Source organism: Phaethon aethereus (genome assembly GCF_964289735.1).
Source record: "Phaethon aethereus genome assembly, chromosome: 1".
NCBI lineage: Eukaryota > Metazoa > Chordata > Aves > Phaethontiformes > Phaethontidae > Phaethon > Phaethon aethereus.
The window spans coordinates 78,995,953-79,021,687 of NC_138575.1; the positions used below are offsets into that span (position 1 = coordinate 78,995,953).

General features: G+C 43.7%; 1 protein-coding gene across 4 annotated transcripts in view; it reads right to left on the bottom strand.

Moving 5' to 3' along the window:
• PHF21B (PHD finger protein 21B) overlaps positions 1 to 25,735 on the bottom strand; it is a gene marked incomplete at its 3' end in the record, with an annotated part of 166,076 nt that overhangs the window by 41,548 nt on the left and 98,793 nt on the right. For 2 of the 4 annotated variants that reach the window (XM_081997436.1, XM_081997435.1), the window contains one exon: positions 24,075 to 24,398. The exons of the other annotated variants lie outside the window; for them this stretch is intronic. In XM_081997436.1, coding sequence (XP_081853562.1) covers positions 24,075 to 24,398 — 324 coding nt within the window. The remainder of the gene's footprint in view (positions 1 to 24,074; positions 24,399 to 25,735) is intronic. 4 annotated transcript variants of the gene reach the window in all.

Consider the following 25,735-nt stretch of genomic DNA (forward strand, 5'->3'; position numbering starts at 1 on the left):
AATAGACTATTTCAGTTGGAAGGGACATACAACAATCATCTAGTCCAACTGCCTGACCACGTCAGGGCTGACCATAAGTTAAAGCATGTTGTTAAGGCATTGTCCAAAAGCCTCTTAAACACTGACAGGTTTGGAGCATCAACCACTTGTCTAGGAAGCCTGTTCCAGTGTTTGACCACCCTCTTGGTAGAGAAATGCTTCCTAATATCCAGTCTAAACCTCCCCTGGCACAGCTTTGAACAATTTCCATGCGTCCTATCACTAGACACCAGGGAGAAGAGCTCAGCAGCTCCCTCTCCACTTCCCCTCCTCAGTAAGGTATGGAGAGCCATGAGGTCACCCTTCAGCCTCCTTTTCTCCAAACTAGACAAACACAGAGTCCTTAGTCGCTCCTCATAGCTCATTCCTTCCAGCCCTTTCACCAGCTTTGTTGCCTTCCTCTGGATGCATTCCAGGACCTTCTCATCCTTCTTAAATTGTGGGGCCCAGAACAGCAGTTCAATATTCAAGGTGAGGCCGCACCTACGCTGAATACAGTGGGATAATCGCCTCTTTTGCACCCCAGGATGTGGTTTGCCTTCTTGGCTGCCAGGGCACAGTGCTGGCTCCTACTGAGCCTGCTGTCAACCAGATCCCTTTCTGCAGGGCGGCTCTCCAGCCACTCCTCTCCCAGCTTACACTTGTGCCTGGCATTACTCCATCCTAGGTGCAGAACCTGGCATTTTGACTTGTTAAATTTCATCCCATTAATCACAGCCCAATGCTCCAAGCTATCTAGATCCCTCTGCAAGGCCTCCTGTCCCTCAAGAGAGTCAACAGCACCTCCCAGTTTGGTATCATCAGCAAACTTGCTAATGATGCATTCAACTCCTGCATCTATATAGTTGATAAATATATTGAATAGGACTGGCCCTAGAATTGAACCCTGAAGAACAACACTGGTGACCCACTCACTACAACCCTTTGAGCTCTGCCCTTCAGTCAGTTCTTCACCCAGCAACCATGAACCTGCTCATCCCACAGCTGGACAACTTGTCCAGAAGGATGCTGTGAAGGACAGTATCAAAAGCCTTACTAAAATCCAGAAAAACTACCTTCACCACTTTCCCTTCATCCACTGGGCAAGTGACCTTATCATAGAAGGATATCAAATTAGTTAAACGGGGCTTTCCTTTTGTGAACCCGTGTTGACTGTGCCTGATGATTGCATTATTCTTTAAATGCCTTTCAATGGTAACCACTATATTTGAGGTAGTTCCTTCTATGAGCAAATATACTGCTGCATTCTACACCAAGTTTACTTTGTAGATGGAGAAGTGATATTTGTTAACCCAGTATTAGCTGTAACCCTTACGAATACAGTTGGATACCAAGAGAAGGAAATTACATTTCTGTAATACAGAGTCCAGTTCACACAAGATTCCCCCTGCCTAAAAATCTCTTAGCCCCAATCCTTTGCTGACTTTTCAGCTACCCGTAGCAATACAGATGTCTATAGATGTACATTTATGCGTTCTGTTACAGATGATCTGAACGGCACCTCTTTTTCAAGCCTCACCCACTGAGGCTCCTAAAATACTGGATCTGATATCCTGTAAATAACTTGTACTTTATTTTCTCCATTAAAATGGACAGATAGCTTATACATTTAAGACTGGGCCATAGGTCTAAAGAACATGGCTAACTTTTCCCCTTTAGCCTCTTTCATTCCTTCATCCCTGATTACAGTTCGTATTTTGGTTAACTGGCCAATATTCTTAAGGCAAGGTTTTATAACTTCTATCTAACATTTCTTAATTGCTGCTGGGATGGCATGGCAATATTAGCAAGCAGATGATTGTCATTATAACAGCAAGAGACACTGCGTCACTGATCACAAAAACTTATCAGGCTGCTAGAAATAGCTAATAAGGAAAGAAAAATAGATTAAACTGAATTTCTCTAAATTTAACTCCCCTCAAAACAAAAGTATCAGATCACAGCCAGTAAGATAAAGTATGCTAATATTACCCAATCTGGTCATGAAATTTGTCAATAGAAAGGAAACTATAATGTCATCAGCTCAAGGAAAGCGAAACTGTGTCAGGTCCATGCCTATATGTTCTCCTCAGACCTCAACAACAGTGGTAAAACAGCCTATTTCATTCTAACCACAGCATTTGATAAGAATACCATGCATTTTCATGCAGAATATTTTTAATAAACTTGTCCTACAGAGTTTATATTTTTAACTCTGCTACTCCTCTTGGAGACATTTGGGGGTGTGATATTATATATTCAGCAAAGATTAAAATTTGCGTAAGATTTGCCTGAGTTAAACAACAGGAAGAGCTGTGCAGTTATAAACATGCAAGATGATTTTTCCTGAGTACTCGTGGATTATCAGTACCCTGGATTATCCATGGAAAAATATATTCTATTGAAATTTTGTCTTGAGCCAGGGGAAGGGGGGAAGGCACGGAGAAGGCAGCATTTCTACCCGTGGATGCCAAAACCTTCCTGCAGCAGTAAGGGTAGTGGCAGCAGAGTGAGGAATACAAGGGGGTATTTACACCACAGTTAGGGTGGCACATGGAATAAAGACAATGGGGAGGATAGTATAAGCTGTCTGAATGAACTACTTCTTTGCCCTGTCTACCATATCACAGCCTCACACTTTGGGAAGGACAACATGATGAATTCCTGCGGTCTGGAGAGGAGAACTTGAGCTGCCACCTGCTGCTATTGCCACTTATTAGACATATCACAACTTCCTGCTTTATAGTAGCATCAACTATTTGCTTTTTAAGGTGAATACCAACGCGAACTTTCCAACCCACACTAGAGGAACTGAACGTTTAACACAGGTATGATCTACATTTTCCCTCCATCCCAACACTGCTTATATGTAGAATGAGATTTCTTTCACAGTGCAGTGAAGCCTGACTAGGAGCACCACAACTTCTCCTGGGCTGCACATATACCCTCTACAGAAAGTTAAAACACGAAGATCTTTCTTCTGGAAGGTTGTACTTAAATTGTGGCTGCATCCTCATCATTTTTATATATACTACCTCTGACCTTGAAAACACACATTCTGATATTCCTATTCGCACAGATACATGTGGACTTGCAAGGATTTTCGAACTGGCCAACAGAATACCAGGTATTAAATACAAAGTGCCAACACTGAGTGAAATTGGGAATTGACTGTAAAGATAAGAATCAAATTTCTCAGAAGTTAGATGAGAGAGATATAGTTATCAGTTGGTAGGATGCACAAAAACTCCACGTCTGAGCAACAAATCTCTTTTCCCGTACTACTTCAAATATCAATGACGAGGCAAAAAAACAACAAACCAACCCCGTCTAGAACAGAATGCCTCTGTCCTGTGAGGAAGGAGCTCATCTCAGCCTCTGGGTGCATCGTCGGGCCAATTCTGATTTATGTTTCATGAGCCAAAAGGAATGAGAATGAGAGAAGAAACAAGAAACAGCATAAAACTACTCTGCACAGTTCTCTCAGCTTCACTTGAAGACAAAGCCAGGATGTATTGTTTGTGGGTATCAGAGAAATGAACTATCATTAGTTCTGTCACCTGCACTCTCAAAAAATTAGTCAGATTTATTTTCGTGAAGTAGGAGTGCTGCAGCGATCTCGAGAGAACAAAAACAAATTATGGCATTCTTAGGTTATGAAATTTCCAGTGACAAAGATGCAGCCTCCTGTTTACAAATGGTTTTACAGTAAGGATCTGTTATTTAATATTCAAGGAAACAATCTCAGTATAAAAATCATATGGCCAAGGGAAAATTCAAAACTTTAATCTCACATTAATAATAGCACTATAGTATGTTCAGACAGAGACATATGTAAGAATCTATTTTATGTTTCACTATTTGCATTGTTTTGTTATTGTTTTCCAGCCTGGGCAATAAATAGTTCAAGCTGTTTTGTTGGCAGAATTCAATGACAGAAACCTCTGTACTTTTCCTGTAACACATTTCATCTGTTATCTCAGGGTACTTCACCTGGGTCAGTATTATTGGCTCCATTTTAGTGACGAAAAAAATTGAGATTTAGAGATAAAATAATGTTGTCAGGGGTAGGCTGTTGTGCAGGTGGAAGTGCAAGCCAGATTTCTTACTTCTAGTGTCTCATCCATGTGACTGGTTAACCTCTTCTCATCTGTTGACATAGAGTCACATCCAAGTTGCCCAATATTTAGGTCAGATTTTAATGCTCAGACCAGGACGTTTCCATGATGATGGGTGAAAGAGGCGAAGTATAAAACCGAGGGAATTGCAGTTGCAGTCTCTGCAATGAAGGAGGTGCAGGTGCTAGAATGGATGGTTGGGCACTTTGGCTCTGGGTGCATTTTTCAGCACATTTCAGAGCACTGCTTGGTTCCAGATTAAGCGGTAAATAAACGAGCAGATAAAACCACTTGCCCGGCAAATAAAAAAGTAAATGTCCTTATCTGATGTACTTGGGCAGGCAACGAGGAGTGGACAAACTCCCCACGGCTCAAGCGGTAAGAGGACGAATACTGCTCACACTCACCTTAACACTTCAGTCCTAGCTGGGTCCTCAGCTCAAGCCCATGGGCTGCAAGAGGTAAGTAATCAAGCTACCTCCCCCCCAAAAAGGGAAACTTTTTTCCTTCTGTTAACTGTGCCACCTATTTTCATTCACAAACTGTCCAGGCTTGCCATGGATCCAAGACTCATCACTCACTAATTCCACACTATCATTTTCATCCATGTGGGCCTTTTTTTCCCTCCTTCCTTTTTTCCAGTTTGTCCAAAGAGCAAGCTGGTGCACGTTCTTATAAACCTTTAATTAACAAGCTGAAAAGACATTTTTCTGGCAATGCCTGACCTTTAAGCACTTTGTATGAATTTATCGATACCAGCAGAAACAATAATTTAAAAGGTTATTTTATGAGTGCTGAATAGTTTATGGCAGCACTTTTGTCAAGATAAATGAGTTTCTTATTTCTACATTTACAGCTCTAAGCATTTTAATAAAAAAGGTCCATAAAAGTCAAAGATAACTCCAAATCTCTCCTCTATCTAAGTCTACTTGGGCTTTTCTGGTGACCCCTTGAAACACCTACAATGTGGAGGGAGCACTGAAATGTGCAGTTATTGGGGAAAGTGAAGAGCTAAGTTTCAGTTTGCCTCAGAATGGTTTGATTTGATTGTATACATTGGAGCCGGTTTTACTGTCTTGAGATTCTATGAGAATTAGTATCTGTGGGAATTTTTTTCAAATAAAAACAAATTCATCAGGTGTATTTCCTACTGTCTAATTCACTAAGCTTTACATCCAGCAGCACTTATTATTCCAGGCAAGCACCTGGGAGCTCATGACCCCTTGCTAACTCTTACCTCAAGCCTCAGCCCCAGCCCTGGACTGGAAGAGGAACCTCAGCCACTGCACCACCCACTCTAGGAGTTAATGGCTAATGAACACACATGGCTGCAACACAAACCACTTCCGAACCCTTGTCTTCAGTGACCTATACAAAGCAGACAGGCATCTGGCATGTCAGGAACTCCTTTTTTGCTTGAGCAATCCACAGACGCCCTTGGAGAGGAACCGCAGCAGGCCCACTGTGTAGGTGACCTGCAGTCTCAGTTGTTGGGTAAATGTCATCCAGTAGCATGCTCCGAAGGGTCACATTTCGAATTGCAAAAACAGGTGAAGAGATGCAAATGGAAGAATCTTTTTCAGTGGTCAGTTTACTCACTAAGAAGATAATAATAATAATAATAATAATAATAATAATAATAATAATAATAATAATAATAATAATAATAATAATAATAACTGTTATTATTATTATTATTATTTAAAAGAAGAAAACCAACCCAAAAGCCTCAAAGCAGGAGGGCACAGTTGCACTAAAAGACAAAAAAAAGCAGTTCCTCCCATGTAACCAAAAGAAAACGAAAAATTTAGAAGATATTGCCAAGTGCAGTTAAAAAAGAAAATCACTTCTCGCCCTCAATTCTGCTATTAATATCCAATAGCATTGTAACTATTTGCTATATTTTCTCCTCCTACGCCTCTCCCGCATTTAATCAACACCATCCCTAGATCAAGGCTCTGAAAGATGACTGAGGGATGTAAGTGTGGGGACAGTGGCAAGCAGAAGACATAAAAAGTGAAACACAGAAGTATGGTATGGACAGAGAATAAGAATACAAAGGATGAAGGCTAGAGATGGTTAGGGGATAAAAGGATGCTGGCGCAGAAACAAGGATGAGATTTACATTGCCAATGATCAGACTAAGGGCCATACGTTCAGTTCTCTACTATTATGTTATGATTTCTTTAGGCAATGCCCGAGTTTTTAAATCCATGGTATATGCACATTTGTGATTTTAGCAAACTTCTGCATTTCAGCCCTGAATTAATACACACACACACGTGCATATATATACACACACAGATATGTACCTCTACTTTATCGAAAGATATTTACATTTTACTCAGTTTGGGTAAATATATTTGTCAGCCCATTGCTATGTTTGCTTTGAGTTACAAATTCCTTTCCCCCCTCATTTGGGCGTGCTAACAAATGCTTAAGGACCGGTTCCTGCAATTCATTATCCATACAAGCCCACTGCTGAGCTCAAGCACATGAGCAGTTTAGGATTAGATGTAAAACTGTTAGGGGACACAACTCTCCTCCCGTTCCAGAACTACACCAGTACAGATAAAACCACTGGAGTCAATCACTGAAGAGAATGAGACGCAGTGAGTTAACAGAAGGTTAAAAAGCCACATAGCTTCAAAAGCCTTTCACTACAGCATGTTACCAAAATAAATACTTAACTCAGGAACACACGGGTTCGTTGTATCGTAGCAGAACAGTTCAATTATTTGAGTTCAACTGACACACTGCATTGCTGTATTATTTGCAAACTATTTTCTACTGACATCAATGCTGCAGCACAAATATTGTGTTCCTACAATGTATTATAGAAACACTAATCTTTTTCTTTCTAAAGTACATGTGCATCTCTCGAAGATCTAGGTCTTCTTCGTGTTGCAAATAAGACACCTAAGCTATTAAAAAAATGTTTTTGTCTGTTATGTGTTCAATATTGGCAACAACAGTTTTACAGAATGGATTTTTAATGTGGTAGTGACAGGGGAACAGATTGCTATGGCAACAGCAAAGATGAAAATTCTTAACCTGAATGGATCGTCACTGAAGTAATTGCAGGGTTTTTTTATCCATTCTACATCCATTTTACAACTTGAATGCTGCATTCAACCTTGAGCTTGCTTTATATACATGCCAAGCACTATATGCAACCTCCAAGTTCATTTGACTTAAAACTTGCTGCACTTTAGCTCAATAATCCCAGATAGTTGCTGTCCTCTAGCTAACCTAAACATCTGAATGCTATTATTTTTCCATATAGCCCACTAGTAAAAGCACTGTGCGCTTGCATATAACTTTGAGGCTCCTGCAAGACACATACGTATTTTTTCTTTCCTTCTAACTTCTATGAAAGTCTGTGGAAATCATTCTTCATTTTCAAAATATGGTGAAATCACTGTGCATGGTATTAGTAATAATCTGGTGGAATAATGGCATATTTCAGTTTCACACTCGGATTGTATTCCAAAGGAACTGCACTTCAGTCACCTATTTTGTATGAACAGTAATTTAGCTGGGGTTTCGTAGAAATTTAAAGATTTATCTTCCAGCTTTTAAAAGTGTTTTTTTCTCCCCACTTCCTTTCTCTTCACTCAGAATTCATTAATCATGCTCTTGTACACACATGCATTATTGTTATGAAGTAGACCACCAGAAACACAACAAGTCCTGTTGCTTTTTTCAGATATCAGTATTTTTTAAACCATCCTTTCTTTGGGCCCTAGCAATACCATTTAAACCAACCCTCATTATAGCCAATTAACGATGACTCAAGCTACGCCAGATGCTTTTGCACTGAAAGAGCCCACAACTGCTCTCGCTGCCCGCTACAAGGGCAGTACCGGGCAGCGACAAGCAGCGGGAGGCAAGGTACCACCTCAAATTCTCACCCTGCTTTGGAAACCATGGAGTGACCAAATTCTCACCTGCTGCTGAGGGATTCGTACTCAGCCCTTCCAACACCACACAGCTTGCAAGGAAACCCTCAGTGGTATCAAAGCTCATGAGAGTATCAGAGGAGTATATGCAGAGATAAAGCAAACCATTTTTTGCTCTTACTGTGGCTCTTAGGCTTTTCAGAGCACCATCTAATTTATCTCTGCTTTTACCACCGCTCTCAGACTTTTCAGACCGCTACCTCTACCTCTTGCCACTTGCACATTCCCATGTGCATAAACCCAAAAAATGCAAACTCTGCTTGAACTCACTGTAGGTGTGTATTCTGGCAGAGTAAAAACATGATGAATAAAGTTCATGAGTTTCACTGGTTCAGAAAACCCACTGGTTACTTGCACAAGGGGATAGATAGCTGTGCCAAATACCCATTCTTAAACACAACTTCCATCACATTATTTACTGGTTAGTATTTTTTTTTTTTTTCCGAGGCACAATTGTTTTTACTGGAGGAAACCGTCAGGATTGCTCCCCAGTCATTAGTTCACACTCTGAATGTCTGAAAAGATAAAAAAAAAAAGGAAAAGAAAAAAAGAAGAAGAAAGTTTGTCTATGTGAACTGCATTAGCATGCACATACCTGTTCTGTGATTTGAAGCTTTATTCAGAAATCATATTCAATTAATTAAAGTCTCTACCTCCTGCCCAAATGAGTATAGTCTCACTGAGTCGCAACACCACCACTCAGCAGCTGGGATCATACCTGTAGTCTCTTGCTCAGCCGATTCATAAAAGATCTGCTGTTTAACTACTAAACTGTCCAGGTTGATGTTGTTTTTCATGACTAAGGTCTTCAAATTACTTATTCTCTGTTCACAGTCTGCGGAAATATTCCTGAGCAAAGGGGAAAATGCATGCACAGCATGTCGCACCAAGCAGCTTCTGGCCTCTCCTCAAGTGAGTTCCAGCATGGGTGAAAGTCTTCAACAGAGCCCCAGCAGCTGCTGAAGTCCCACCGCTCTACCCCGGTCACAGGAGATGAGGATTAGGAAAGAGAAGGCAGGGGAAGGAAAAATAAAGGAGGACATGACCATCACTCCTTCGTGATTTAGGAATCCCCACCTATCAGAATGGCCCATGCAGCATAGTAGCAGCTCCTGAAAAACGAAGATTGTCTCCCAAATCCTTCCACCTTAGCACCCACAGGGCTCAGCGCTGCTTTTGCAGTTCTTGCTCTGAGTTTTTACCATGCCTTCTTCAGTCACTCCGAAGAACTGGAAAGCAAGAGGGAAATGACAGCCTGAGAGGATCTAATTGCTCCCTGCCACAGAGTCCCTTTTGTCAGGCCCTGAGCTGAGCTCATTCGGCTCGCTAACCAGGATAAGGAAAGTTCTCTGCTAGTTGAATTAGCTTAGGAAAGTATCCGACAAGCAAGAGAACAAAGGCAAGGGGAAAAGCAACGTGTCTTGCCTGGGGGGATGGGTGGGGAGGGAGGGGAAGACGAAAACCACAAAGGCAGGGGAACAGAAAAATGGACTTTTCGGAGAAAGGAAGCTATTAGATCAGTTCAGACTTAACAATTGGATGTTGTTACCAAAAGTAACTTTCTTGAGCATGGAACTTGGGGAATGAACGTGAAGACTTCCCCCGAATTCCATATAAAGTGTGTATAAATATGACTGATGTTAAAATTTTACTGTTAATGTAATTAGTTAGAAAAAAGGAAGCAATAACTTTCCTAGGAAATGTTAATTTGAATGTGCAGAACATCCCCTAAGCTCGCTTTTTTTTTTTTTTTTTCAGGTAGACTACTCAGCAATATTGGGCCACTTGCCCATCAATAAAACCCAGTGGAAAATGCTGCCTTAGTACAGAATGGCTGAATTACCACTGCTATTAAAATCTTAACTTTGGTATTCCACAGTTCTAGGATTGCAGAAAAATCATTGCAGATAGATATTGTTACGTGGATGCCTTCTTCTAATTAAAAGGAAATACTGAAAACCAGCAGCACTTTATTTAGTTTTGGAGGGTGATAAACTCTACAGTGTTCACTTACACATGTAATTGGTTCTTTGATGATCCAAATAAAAAGGCTGATCTTTTATATTGATTTGTTCAGACAATAACAGGATTTGGCAAGTTTATGTTTATCTAAATAAATTCATAAATATATACATAAGATACATGTATATACACTATATGTATGTGAATACACAAACACACACTTCAGAATGTATAATAATATACTACGCATAATATTTTTCCAGAGTTGTAAATATACCAAAGCAAGCACCAGCGTTTCCAGTGTTTCAATGACAGAGCCAGGAAATTTTAGAGTTAGTAAGTAGAAAATCTCCTCTTGCTCCTGAGATGCTGCATTAATACGAGTGCTAGCAATACTAGCCTTAGAAACACTAAAGTCAGGGAAGGTTCCTTTGTTTCCAAGCCTAGAAATTTTATCTGTTTCCGGAGCGCAGAAATAAGAAGAAAACCAGAAAAAAATCAAACCACAACTCTGGTCTACTATCTAGTCCATGTTATTTTTTCTGGCTCCTACGTAGGATGTTTCGTCCTGCCGGTCCCAGGTAAACCTGGATACTAGCACATCTTCCAGGGCCCTAGTAGGCTGAGTTTCAGAAAAAGCCCCAACGTGCCTGTGTCCAATCTAGCTCCAGCTAAAGAGGTCAAAATCACCTTCTCAACATCCCCCACTTAGCTGCTGTCAAGCCTTAAAGACAGTAAAATCCTCATGTGCTTCAGCTTTAACCATGAATATTCTCTGGACGCCGGAAGGTTTGCCTCTTGGCAAGCCTGGAAACACCACCTTTGAGGTGTCAACAACTCAGTACCTAGAACTGAATCCACAAGCGCGTGAAGGTATTGCACGCTACAGTGTCCACCTCTTAGGTGGACTTACCGCAGTTCTCAGTTAGGCATTGTGGTGGGGTGGCCCTGGCTGGACGCCGAGTGCCCACCAAAGCCGCTCTGTCACTCCCCTCCTCAGCTGGGCAGGGGAGAGAAAGTGTAACGAGAAACCTATGGGTTGAGATAAGGACAGGGAGAGATCACTCAGCAATTGCTGTCGGGGCAAAACAGACTCAGCTTGCGGAAATTAGTTTAATTTATTGCCAGTCAAAATCAGAGCAGGATAACGAGAAATAAAACCAAATCTTAAAACCCCTTCCCCACACCCCTCCCTTCTTCCTGGTCTCAGCTTTAGTCCCAATTTCTCTTCCACCGCCCCCACCCCAAATGGCGCAGGGAGACAGGGAATGAGTTGTGGTCAGACACGTTGTCTCTGCTGCTCCTTCCTCCTCAGGGGGAGGACTCCTCAGACTCTTCCCCTCCTCCCTCCCACAGGAGACAGCTCTCCACGAACTTTTGCAACGTGAGTCCTTCCCACAGGCTGCAGTTCTTCACGTACTGCTCCAGCCTGGGTCCCCCCACGGGGTCACAAGTCCTGCCAGCAACCCTACTCCAGCCTGGGCTCCTCTCTCCATGGGGCCACAGGTCCTTCCAGGAGCCTGCTCCAGCACGGGCTTCCCACAAGGTCACAGCCTCCTTCAGGCATTCAGCTGCTCCAGCGTGGGGTCCTCCATGGGATGCAAGGGCACAGCCGGCCTCACCATGGTCTTAATCAGGGGCTGCAGGGGAATCTGCTCCAGTGCCTGGAGCCCCTCCTGCCCCTCCTTCTGCCCTGACCTGAGGGTCTGCAGGGCTGTTCTCACATGTTCTCACTCCTCTCTCCAGCTGCAAATGCTGTGCGCCGGCTTTTTTTTTCCCCTTTTTAAATATATTATCACAGAGGTGCTGCCACCGTCGCTGATTGGGTCGGCCTTGGCCAGCAGTGGGTCAGTCTTGGAGCTGGCTGGCATTGGCTCTATCGGACACAGGGGGAAGCTTCTAGCAACTTCTCGCAGAAGCCACCCCCGCAACCCCCACCGGTACCAAAACCTTGCCACGCAAACTCAATATAGGCATCCAAGTTTCCCTGTGTAGGGTATCCAAGGAGTATGACGGGGCACCTTGGGAAGAAATTTGCAAACCAGCACCCTAGGGCAGAAGACAGATGTCTAGACAGATGTCTAGACAGATGCGTTCAGTAGGAGTCTTTCACTACCTTACTGAGTGGAGGCCCCGGTACTTTGCTCTGAAAGAGAAGACCCGCTTCATTCCCGCTGGGATTCACATCCCTGAGCCCCCTCCTGGAGACTAATCTGTGTTCAACCACTTTCATTCAAAACACACTCCGAGAAAGCTGTGCTTTCCTTTCTTCCTCCTTCCCATCTTTCCCTTCAACCAGTTTATCAGGAGTCCAACCACCTTCTCCAGAGAAGGAAGATTTCAGTTCCTCCACTCACACATGGCTCTGTAAGCCATTTAACTATCAGAACATATTTGGGAGAAAGACTCTTCTTCCAAGCTTTTCTACTAAATTAGTTAGTGAGAGAAGAAAGAATGTGGTCTCGTGACCCAGTCGTTAGAGAATTCTTGGGGGAAAAGACAACCAACAATTCCAATCAATGCTTTGGCCACCTTGTTTTTCAACCCTGTTAACATACTAGCAGTTCTTACAATGCCCCCGTGCAAACATTTTGGGCCATAGGGAATATGACTAGTAGAAATAGAAGTATTTATGGATTTCACCTGGGTCCAGACTTGAAAGCTACTGAGCAAAGTTTGAGGATCTAAGTTTTGAACTCTGGACAGACAGGTGCACTTCAACACTGAAGTACTTCCAAAGATCTAGTCTAAATCTCTTTTGCTGGTAATAAGAGACATGGGGAGAAAATATGTCCTATGTTTTCAGGTTGCATGCTTTGCAAATTAGACAGCACAACAATAAGGTCTTCATAAAGGCAGAACCATGAACCTTTATGCGTCATAACTCAGTTCAGTGAAGGTCTGTGCATGTATCCACACAGAGATCATTGCAGAGATAAGGACTTCAACCCTGTCATTCCTGGAGCTAAAAGGGGAAAAATTGTGGGGCTTTTTTTTTTTTAATGGATGATGGTATCTTAAATTCAAAATAATGGTCAGGGTGATACAGAGAGAACCTTATTACCTGAAATTTCTATTAATTTTTTAGACCGACTGGTTCTTACTCAAACAGGATTATTTATATCATGCCATTGACCCATAAAGCAAAATGTTGGTAATGGGTGCTACTCAAGTCTTCTGTTATCTTCTACTTGCGAACATGAAAGTTCTGTATAGTTTACACCTTCACACTGTAAATTTAAAATAATTAAAATTAAGATGAACACGTCACAAAGATGTGGGTTTTTTAAATGAAAACTTCCTTTTCAAAGAAAATTTAATAATAATAATAATCATCATTAATGACATACTAAGCCTATTGTATTGTTACAAGGAAAACAGATAGAGACATGCTAGTGATGTAATCTTGTACAGTAACTCTGCTGGCACAAATCTAGCATCACTACACTGGACTTCAGAGGAGATTCCAAATTCACATATTTGAAAATGCTCATAAAATTTGTTGAGGAACACTTTGTTATTAAGAAGACTTATGAACTTAAACTTACTGAAGGACATCATGTATATCAGGACAAAGTTTGATTCTGGTTCTATGTTATAACTTCTCAATTCAGAAACAATTTCTGGAGTCAGACTAGAGGAACCAGAATTTGATCTCATATTCCTCAAGACTTGTGAACAAAGTGTAAACACATTAAGCCATCATATCACTGGTTCAAAACCAGCTACTTGGGGTTTAAATCCCACATTAGGAACAGAGACAGAGGAGAAACCTGAAGTTTTTTATCTTCTCATACTTATTAGGGAGGTTGGGCTTTTCTTTTCGAGCAATACTAACAAATGCAGTGTTTAATTTCCCATATAACAAAAAATGCTAAAAAGTGATACAAGCCAACAGAATATAGAGTATTGTCTTATATTTTGAATAAACAAGTGCAGGGGAAAAGGAATACAGTAAAGTTTCACTCTGAAGAAAACATTGTGAAATAGGTGAATAGGGTGGTAGGATTTTAGTAGAGCAAATGCTAATTAATTACCACATACAGCCTTCTAAAATCATACCCTGCAGTACCCCTGCCAAATTTCTACAATATTCTCATTACTATTATGTTAAAATAGCTGTCTTTTAAAAATATTTCAGTGTACCGATGCTTTAGAGAGAAATGCCTATTACATTAAATTAAACAAGTCTGACTTGTGCTTTTATTTTACATCCGTAAAGACAGTAAACATTTAAAACCCTTAAATCATCATTACCACTTCAGCAAACTACGGGAAACACAATGTTACTTAAACTTTATCAAAACTGTCATGCACTTTCTGGTATTACCTATTCAATCACTGTTAGTTCAGTGATCTTGTATGTAAAAATGAACTTATCTCCAATCCAGCCAGTCTCATTGTTTCATTCAGTGAGGGATGCAACAATCAAATTGTTTGTAATATCACAATCCATCACTCTACGTGCAAATGTGATGACACAGTCACTGAACCGGGGTCTTAATAAAATCAAAGACGAGAAACAGGTTAAACAGAGGTCTATAATAAGGATCTCGGGGAAAAAAAAAAACAGTTGTACCCATTAACCAAATGTCTTGTATAAAAGCAGTGGGCACATGTTCTTGCTTTCGCTGGCCAAATCTCAAAGGACAGTATTTGGCCAAAGAATTAGAATAATCAAAAAGATTAAAACCCCAGCACAGAAAAGCAGGTAAATACAAACGTAGTCACACGCACATCCTGCTGAAGACATGTGAATTACATACATGTTAAACTAAGGGTTTTGCTCAAGTGAAGGATAAACTTGAACCCGTTTTCTGAAATTATTGATATTGAAGCCTGATTGTAAGATCAACAAAAAATAATTTTGGTTTGTCTTACCTTGCCTGGTACCTGGCTTATTTTAAAAGGGTCTATGTTTCAGTTTTCGTAATGATAAAAATCCAAGTCCAATGCAAGTCTTTCTACTCACAGGGCAAAAACATGACTCAAGCCTACAGAGCACCTTCTGCAGAAGAATTATCTGCACTGAAGCAACATCAAGCCCAAGAGCGATTTAGAAGCAGCCAAAGAAGAAACGGGCTCATGATAAATAAAAGTTAGTAACTAGTCTTTTCCCACCCATACACACATATATGAGTATCAAAAACACACGATATAGCTGTTAACAGGCATCCACCAACACTCTGTCCTTGTCACTGATGGAAATTGAAATATATCTGCCTTGCCATTCAGCTATTCTCTAAATTTAGAGATGAACAAATTTGGTTAAATTTGGATCAGATCACTTTCTGACTCACATCATCCTGCGAGCTAGCAATCCTTCACACGTCACACGAAAAAGGCCACTGAACGTAACACATAATCTCTTACCTTTACGAGGCACTGCACGCAGTCAAAGCAAGGACTACAAAAACATCTTGTTAAACAACAGGAAACCCATACAAACAATTCTGATACAAACAGCAGTGCTGGTGTGTTGAAATATGCGTTCAGAGAGCCAAGTCTTTAACTAGCAGAAACTCACATAACTCCATCATTTTGAGCACAACTCTCTAGATTCCTAGGCAGTCCCTAGTGCCCTTCCGTATAGGAATGTCTCCACAGACAGGTTTTTTTCCCTCTCTCTCTCACATACACAAACACTTTTAATTGCTTATTGTGTAGCAATTTAACTTGAATTTTTATAAAATGGCTGTGATGTGAAGAAAAGATAAAAACTAAACCCTAACATCAATAAGTGCTAATAAATATTAATATAACATAAGCACCGCTTTTATTGCAATGTGAAACCAGTTTATTATCCACAGATGAAATCAAATTGCTGCCTTTATTACTGTCAGGAATGACTTCTAAGATATTTCTATTTCCTACTTGAGCATTCATCAGCACTCTGTATTTACAGCATCCAGTCTCCCTCTCTCTCCCCCTCTCCCTCCCCCCGCCCCCATTTATACATAAAATAATTTAAGAGCAGTATTTTCCGATACAGTTTTCCAATTAATTTAAATATAGACACAAATGCACATTATAAGATTAGTAGCAGACCAATTGCCAAATCCTGATACCGTTACAACACCAACAGGAAATCTCATCACGCCTGCATTTGCAATACGAACACTGAAAGAAGATAAATATGGAGTTTGCAGCCTGGCATCAAACACTCACATTCCTGCAAATTATTCAACTACCCCACAGACTCTGCGGATAATGAAAAACCCCCACCTTTCCACGATAAATAGAACTAAGACGTTTGGCGATATTCCAAAGCCTTTCATTTCCTAAAGTGGTGCCTTTTATTAAAGTAACAGTACATGCAGAATAAGGGGATGTTTTTATGCATCCTGTAATTTAGAAAACCTAAGAGATGATTTCCCCACCCCTAACGTTGATCATCTTTCATTATTACACGCTGCACTTCAAGTCTGAATCACACAGCCCTCAAATTTTACCATCCATCCCCTCGCAGTCTTGGTCCCCCATTTCAAATAGAACTAACTTCAAAATTCTGACATTTTCGAGAACGCTTGCCTGGTAATTTCCGTGAGGCGCAGCCAGCCTCCAATTACAATGAAATAGCTACAGTGTATTACCATTTTTAGAGCATTCTTTGGTTTTCTGAAGTGAATCAAAGCTCTCCATGGGAGCTACTCTGATTAGTGCCAAAACAATAATGTGCTATAAGCGCTCACAAGGGGCTCGGAACTTTGTTTACATGGGTGACATATAAGCACGCATAAAAATACCACAGAAACTTCCATCAGGGGACTGCCGATATGTTCCTACATTTTAAGAGTTTCCTTATTAAGAAGTTATTTCTCGCCAAGAAAAGGCATGGAATTCAAGCAAATGCATCTCCCTCCTTTAACCCGGTCTCTTCTGGTTGGTTCTCCATACACAGGCCAGCTAATTACTTCTGGCTCTGAGGACCTAGATACGCAAACAGGCTGAGAGCACTGTCACTCTTCTGCGGCGTCAGGAACCACTGACAAAGCGAAAGGAGCGGTAGTTAATCTCCTTCCGCTCGTGTTCCTCGGTAGAGGCTCTTCCCAGACACCTGCAGGAGGAAAATCCATTCCATGAACGCTGAGGTAGCACATCCATACCTACACCCCTCTTCACATGAACCTGCAGAGGGGAGGTTTAGCGGCATGAAGGTTGCAGAGGACAGAACCATAGTCCAAAATTGGGACTTGCTATCCGTTCCTGGTCGTTTCGGGTCTTGCAGCGTGGTGTTTTTTTCCCCACAGAAGCAAATTTGGAAAGGTTGCTCCTAGCTTCTGACGACAAAGTGTCAGACAGTCAGTGTGAGTCCACTTTTGCTTATCTTTTCCTGCTGAACACTCCGCTGCCCTCACTGGAAATTTTCGGCTGTGTAAGGAATGCCCTGTTGGGCTCAACCAGGTTTCATTCAGTTGCTGAGGGTCTTTACTCAGTCCTTGATACGGGTGGGTGTTTGACCTTATTGTAGACCAAATGAAAATTCAGATTGAGAAAAGCAGAAATCCACGCAGTGTAGATGTATTGACCGTATCCGTACGTCTGGGATATTTGAAAGGAAGCCATTTATAATCAGGAAGCATAAGTGCTTATTCTGAATCTGACATTTAAATATCCCATCAACAGCAACCAGCATTGCAAAACGGTTTAATTAACCTGAAAGGATGTAATTTTATGCTATTTAGCAAGAAATACAAATTTTAAAGTGCTTTTACGCGGTATGTATCAGAGCAGTAACACCAAATCCTGCTTTTAGCTATTCATATTTAAATATGGAGTAAATTCATGTACCTCCCTTAATAAACCCGCAAATAAGATGGTGTAAATACAAGCAGAATCTGTCACACATACTCTATAATCCATTTCCTAAAATTACCATGCTTTTTACAACATTCTAATGGTAGAGTTAGAAGTTAGTAAAGCCCCAATGACAGAATGGATCGCTGGATGGTGTGTGGGGCGATGAATCCTTGGGGTTCCCCCTCCCCTTGTCTTTTTCTTTATTATTATTTTTAATTTAATTTGGCTGAGCCACCTCTCCTCTCCTACATTTACGAATAACTCCTGAAGATAAATTGCCTTACAGCTATCAAAGGATGATCCAAGAGACCGAATATGCGAGATTGAACCCTTTGAGGTCCAAAACTAAAACGATCCAATCTCTTTGTCCTACCCATACTCGCAGTGTGGCCAACATCCTTCTGAAGGGCTGAGAGGTGTGGTCCACCGGATGAAGGGCAGGACTGTGATGGACGAATCTGGGCTCTCTCCTGCCGTGTGACCCCAGAAGTCACTTCACCTCTCCGCACTCTGATTCCCCCACAAATTTTGTCTTGCCTGCTTGCGTCACACGCTCTTTAGCAGACACTCCGTCCAACAGGTACGCCTTCGGTGCCTGTCGTGGAGGCCAAACAGGAAGGCTAACCAAGTCCTTAATAAGCTACTAAGACGCTGCTTCAACTCTCTGCTCTGTAAGGGCATCTGTGCGTGCCCAGGCAAGACATCTGGGCCCAGGTACCACAAGGAGAACGCCCAATGGGGTTTAGGACAGGGAATACGTGGGAGAATCTCAGTCTCTACCTCTGCCTGTCTTTGAGTCTCTGCAAAATTCTTGACGCAAAATTCCCTATCTATGCTGCTGTTCTTCGACAGCAGCTCAAGTGGAATCCCAGAGAAGGATTTTGGTCCTTAGGAGCTCTCCGCCGGTTCCTCTAACCCTGTCTAGCAGGACCAGCGATTAGGTGGTAATTCCGATAGGACTTCAGAATTCCTCCGTCTACAATAACTCTGGTTTATGAACCCATGGGCGTGACAGCGCGGGCAGTGCCACAACCACCTCAGCCTTGGGCCTGCCTGTTCAAAATCTTCCTGCCACAGGCTTTCTGTGTAGCTCTCTCCTGTGTTGTTACTTCTAATAGGACACTGTGAGGATAAATTAACTATTGCAGCGTACTCACTGTGGTAACTTGCATCATAGAAAAAAGCTATATATAGCCACATAACCAATACAGATAAATATATCTATAAATAAAACCTCTTAAGTACTACTGCAATACAAATAATAAATAAAAGGCAAAAAGACTTAGTCATACATGCAGGTGGATTTCCAATTACAGGGGAAGCACTTTTACAGAGAGCAGAGTGGAGCACATTAAGTGGCATGGTGAAGAGAAAGGTAATAAATCATTCTACAAACAAATTATTGTGAAAAATGGCCATCACAGGCAGAGGTATGTTCTTAAATTTCTGGAATGCAGTTTTTTTCTCGTAAATTAAATATATGGATAGCTAAGAATTATATATGAGCATCCCCCTACACGTATAAAGGCCACTTTTTCCTGAAAAAAATGGATACCCATGCAGCCTGCTCAATCTAAACATGGATACAAGTAGTTCCTTGAGCTGTGGAGTTAATGAAGCACTTCTGGAGAACAGTTTACTATCTTGCCTAAGAATTTATAGCACTACAGTTCCTCGTACTGTATTTTACTTTGAAATAACCTCCCTGTACAGACAAGCCCCCAGACGCAACAGCACATGCGCGTGGGGAAGCTTTGCCAAACTCTTCTGCAGCCGACCCAAGGAATACGCGTGCGGGAAGGAAAGCCTGGGAAGGAGCCGGAGGCAGGTTTTGTGCAGTCGCTTGTGGAGTCCTGATGGACGGGGAGTCAGCGCCTTGCTAAGGCGTCTTCTAGGAGCGGTGTAGAGCATCACACCAGGACCACAGAGAAGTCCCACACCTGGGACCGTGCGGCAGGAGAACCGCGCCGGCGCAGCACGGGACAGGCGTGCGCAGGGAAGGGCGCGGGCGCCGACGAAGCGAGGGACGGTTCCGGCGGCACGCGCACGCCAGGGCCGCAGGGAAGTTTAAAGCCGGCAACGCCGGGCTGCACGGAGACGGCGAAGCCGGCTGCAAACAACGTCCCTCTGGAACCAGAGGCGAAGGCTACCTTCAGCGGCACCCGGCGTACGGCTTCCAGGACGCCAAGTGCCTCCGCAGAGACACCCTGCGCCGCGTTCATGGCCCGGCGCCCGCAGCCCCTGCCAGCGCTTTCTTCTCCCGCTACGCGCTCCCCAAAAAGCAGCCGCGTGGGCTGGCAGCTGCGTGCCCCCGACTTTGCTTACGCTCCCGAGAGCTGGCTGACCCACCCGTCTTTCAAACAGCTTTCTGCTTTCCCCAAACTGGGCTCTGGGATGCCTGCCGGCCCTCGGTTTTGCTGTTTAGACGAGGATGGGGTGGTAGCAGAGGGTACGTTGTTCCAGCACAGCAGATGGGAGTTTGTCCTTCAGCAAAGCAACCTCAGATCCTGCTTTCAATCAGGAAATGGTGGCTAGGGTAGGCAATCGCAAATACCACATAAATACAATCACAATAAATATATAATTTGAGAGTTTCCTATTAAAATCTCTTTATACCAGGAGTACTTCGTAGGTACAGGCATGCTGATACCCTACAGCTATCCAGTAGCTCCAGGGCATCCTCTGTACAGAACAGCAACCGTCATTCTCTGAAGGCAAAGCACTCCTAGCGTGTATACGGCATATGCCAGCAAAATTCAGCTTATGCCAGCAAAATTCAGCTTATGCCAGCAAAATTCTGCTTTTGCCAACATAACTTGCTCCAGATCATCCCGATGAAGCTGAAAGCTTCGCTCCTCTAGGCGTGAGAGAGGGCTATACTCACGACATCCCGTACCTTCATCAATGTAGCCCCATCAGTCATGTCTCCATGCACTGGACTGACACTGAAAGGCTGCCAAGGAATAGTGTAGACATAGCGCTAGTTTCTGGAGCTCACGATTTCCAATGCTTACAGATTTCAATCTTTGTTAACATCGCAACGTTTCCTGCTTGTAATAAATGATGTGATAAATATCTAAGCGCTCCTGCAATATCTGTTATGGATGTATTTATTCAGATACTTTTTTCAATGCAGATATGGCTTCCATTACAGTCAACAATGTTTCAAAATCACTTTAAAAATCTGCTGGGTAAACAACAGCCTAAAATGAAAGTGCTGACATGCAGCTGCCCAAGTGAAAATTCCCTAACAAACTTACATTTAATCCTATCTATATTTGAAAGTTCTGTATTTAGATTATAGTGTTTGATGCCCTATTTTTTCTGCTGAGTTTCATTTAGCATTTCATTCCTCCTGCTAGATACCACTTGAGATGACCGTATACTCATCCTGATCCCCTTAAATGCTTTCGAGCAGAAACTGCTGTTCAGAAACTCGTAACGTTACATTTCATGCCCTTGCCCTTTCCCTCACTTTGCAGCTGCAGAGGAACAGGCTACACTACACCAGTAATCTCATTTACTACTATCAGCTTGCCTCCTTAACCCAGTTTGCAGAAGGCTGTCATTATCCTCCATCTCACAAACTTCATACATTGCAGCAGAAAAAAATACTTTTCTGAGCCATAACAATGCCACCAAAAAAAAAGAAGAGAAAGTAAATGCTTATTAATAAATGTCAATAATGAAATTTCCCTCCAACACTACAGTGGTAGTAGCTAAGGTGTTACTGCTATTGATTTGTAATCACCACTCCAGGAACAATCAAGAATACTGAGCATGAAGCAAAAATAGATTTTTTTTTTCCATTGGACCAGAAATAGAAACCTTGCAAAACAAATTTAATTTGGGTAGAGGAGTGATAATTAACATGCAATCCAGCACTAAGCTTCCTGACAGCTTAGGACCAAAGGTCAGCTTGCATTTTTTTTGCATTTACAAATCAGTATTTCTAATTGTTTTTAACCATGCCTACTGACTGTTCTCAAAAGATGAAACCGCTATAGTCCTCTCCTTCAGAAACTTGCCATCGGTCAGCTGCTTATTCCGTAAGTTACTAACATAATCAGAGATACTAAACCACAAAACTACCGTTGTTGAAAACTTGCAATGATGTGAAGACATTTCTAAAGAAAGACACAGGACCTATTCCTCTAGCAAAACCAAGGCAAACCCCAAATGCCGGACAATATTCCCACGTTATTCCAATAGCAGCAAGCTTCTGCTGAGAACAAAGCTGTTCTTTGAGAGAAAAGTTGTAATGCCAGGGCAATTACTGTGTCAGGTTCGAGAGAACATGGAATAGAAAGACGTGCGTGAGCACAAGGGCTTTGCCCCAGCAGGTTGGGATACGCGGCTGACCACAGCCCGTTTGGGGACGTGGAAGGTGGAAGTGGGACCAGTTTGCCCTTTTGAAAAGATAAATGGGAAGCACCACACAAAATTCAACAGCACGCCAGCTTACCAGGTTAGAAAGTCTTTTCTTCTACCAACACTTGCAGAAGTTACAAGTTGGCAGCCAACTGTTCTAACCGCCACTGTTCTCCGGCACGTGGGGCTGTTCTTTCACTATTCATGCGAAATACATTAAATGTTACTTCAAGCTTCTTCCTTCACTGTTTTGATTCTTTTCTTCCTATGGCTCCTGGCACTGACAGTGAAAGATAATCCTTCACAAAATGATAGACCGTTGAAATATTGAAACTTTTATCTTTTATATGATTATCATTTATATAGTTATTTTCCAGGATTCTAAGAAATATCTACTGGGATGACTTCAAGTATCTTTTCAATAAAGCATAAACAGCACCTGCAGTAAAGGAAATTACCCAGCACGAATACAGAACGGAGATCCAAAATCAGATTCCCCACACAGCTACTTTAGTGTAACAGCTAAAGACAATGGCGTTTCTCCAGAAAACGTGACGGGATGATCTGGTTCCCGAAGTGGTTGGATGTGCTTTCCCATTCGTCAGCTGATGCAGTAGGTCATTCCCTCTCTGGTGTTTAGGAATGGGCTTCCTGGGTATTAAAAAGTCCCACACATTCCAACATAACCTTGATTTACAAACGTCTTCAGGTACAGTTCTTCTTTCCTGATTTTGAGAGATTCTCGTCCTGAGCTTGTAAAGGGGAATTAAGGTACAAAGAACAGACTGCCACAGCATCTACGTGCAGAAAGTAGGAAAGAAATCCGAATCCCTGTGTTAGCATTAACAGTTCACAAGCCTGCCTCTGAAGTTTTAGGAAGGCTTTGTTCCTTTCTTCACATTTTAACTTCATGAGCATCACTTCCCTCTCCTGACACACACTATGCCTGGACTAAAAACTTCTCTTTTGTGGCTGGTAACAGACTGAACAAAACGATGTGTCCGGCAAACAGCACCCCCTCCCCTTTTGCCCTCCTTTCACTAATTCAATCCATTGATGTCGTATCTAGATTACTGTGCACATAAGCATTAAATATATACATAAATATATGCCTGGACCTGGAAGCAACGGCCTGCCTCCTCCCATACCGCTCGTGCTTTTTGCTCCCGCTGCCGAAGCGAGGGAAGGTTCCGGCACCGCACCGCCGCTACCTGAGGGCCCAGCCAGGAGACCCTCCACCCCTGCGAGCAGTATCTAAGCGCGCAACGTGGCGACCGACACGTCTCCACGTACACCTGGCCCGTTTTAAGAACCGCTTCTCAACCAGAAAAGCGGCCACGGACGGTGGGCAGCTGGGGGCAAGCGACGCGGGGTCGGAGCCAGCCGCCGTCCGGCCCGGCCCAGCCCCAGCGCTCCTCGACCGCGGCCCCTCCACGCGGCCAGCGGCGGCGAGGGGACCTGCCTGTCCCCCAAACCCGCCGGACACCCGCAGCTCCCCCGCTCCCCTGCCTGCTCGGCACCTACTCTGCCCCGGCCAGGGCTGGGGAGTCCCCGTACCCCCAAGGGGGCAAATACCCACACTCGCTGCGGGGCCGGGTGGTCCCCACAGCACCAGAGGGAGAAGCCCTCCCCCTTCCGCGCGAGGCCCCGTACGCCGGGGGGGCACCTGGGGGGAGAGACAGGTCTCCACCCCCCCGCCCTCGGACCTCCCCTAGCCCCGACACACACCGGAGCCCCCCCGCACCCCCTCCCCGCCCCGTCGGGGCGCCGGGCCCCGCCCCCGCCCGCCCCTCCCGCCCCCCGCGGCGGCGGGGCCCGCCCCCCCCCCTCCGACCGGCCTTACCGGGGCGTGGGCGCCGAGCTCGGGCGGGCGGCGGGCGCCCACCAGCTTGGCCGTGGTCTGCAGGTTGATGGGGGAGCTCTGGGGGGGCTCCACGCCCGCGGCGCTGCAGCCCAGCCCGCCGTTGAGGTGCGCCGTCACCATCGCGATGGGAGCCTTGGCCGGCAGGACGGAGATGGCCAGGCTCTGCCCGGGGCTGCCGCCGGGGCTCCCGCCGCCGCCGCCGCCGGGTGCCTTGAGGAGCGCCGGGACGCCGCCGGGCTTGGCGCTGCCGCTGGAGCCGCTGCCCACCAGCACGGCCGCCGGGCAGCTCCGCACCGCCAGCTTCTGCCGGGGGAGAGAAGGGGAGAGAGAAGCGGCACGGTCAGCCGCCGGGCTGCAGCCCCGGCCCCGCCCGGCCCCGCCGCCGCTCGGCCCCCCGCCCGGCCCAGCTCCGCCGCCGGGCTCGGCCCTGCCCGCGCGGATTTGGGTTTATTTTGTTTGACGGTTTTCTTGCTGGAAGAACAGGCGGGCGGGCAGGGGCGAGGCTGGGCTTCCCCTGCTCGCTCGGGACCTCGCCGCCTCGCTCGGGGGTCTTCAAAGGCTTTTTGCCTTCCCTCCCCGCTTTGGTTATCTGTTTATGCCCGGAATTAATGATCCTGGTCTAGGTCTAGATAACACTGCCGCTTTAATTAATAATAAAAGCCTTTTGGACGTAAAGAATGTTATTTTCAACTTCCATGAGTCTGAAAATCCGTCACACGTGCTCGCCTCCCTCCAGCGCCCGCTTGCTTCTCCTGTTCTTCCACCCCGACTTACTTCGGAATCGGGGTTTTGTTTCCCCTTTAACTTTTATTCCCCCTTCCAACTTCCACTATTTTTCCAGTGTTTCGGTTTTTTCTGTTGTGAGTTTGTTGTTCCCCCCCCCCCAACTTTGCTCCGCAGCACCCATTTTAACTCGCAGTTCTTTGTTTTTCTTAACAGTCATACTTTTAAATCGCTACAGCGGGGCTATTTTGTCATCCGTAATAGGCATACATTGACTATGGTCTTGTTACAGTATCTCTTACAGGACTTGTATTTGAGATTCCTATAGGTACGGTGAAGTTGCCTTATGGTAAATGCCAGAGTCTGCGTAAAATGCTCACTTTTGAAAAGAAACAACAAAGTTTTCTAAAGCTGTTGCACTTTAAATAATCTCAGAAGCTGTTCTTATTAATGGCGTTTAGGCAGGTTAGGTATATGTGGAAAAAAATCTGCTGGTTCAAGCCTCTTTTGATACTTTGAAGTATTAAACATTTCATTTTTTTACAAGAGTGGACATGAAAAGTACTTAATCCTGCAAAGACTTCTGCCCGCGTTTAACTTTATTCGTTGACCGCTCCTGCTGGCTTCAATGTGGTTACATCCAAGGTGTAGCCTCTCAGGAAACTTCACCGCCCGCCTAGGTCTGCTGCTTGTGCTATTAAAGTCATCAAGAGTTTTGTTGTCAACTTCGCTTGTTTAAAATACAGTATATATGTGTGTGTGTATATGTATAAAGGCACAGGCATGCTTAGTTCTTTCCAGAATCAAGGCTGAAAATCTTACTTCTTAAACTAGAAGCCTTGTAGTACAAAACAACTGACTTTTAAGAAAATACCTTCCTTCTTACATTTAAACCCTTTATACACTTTAAGGCTGTG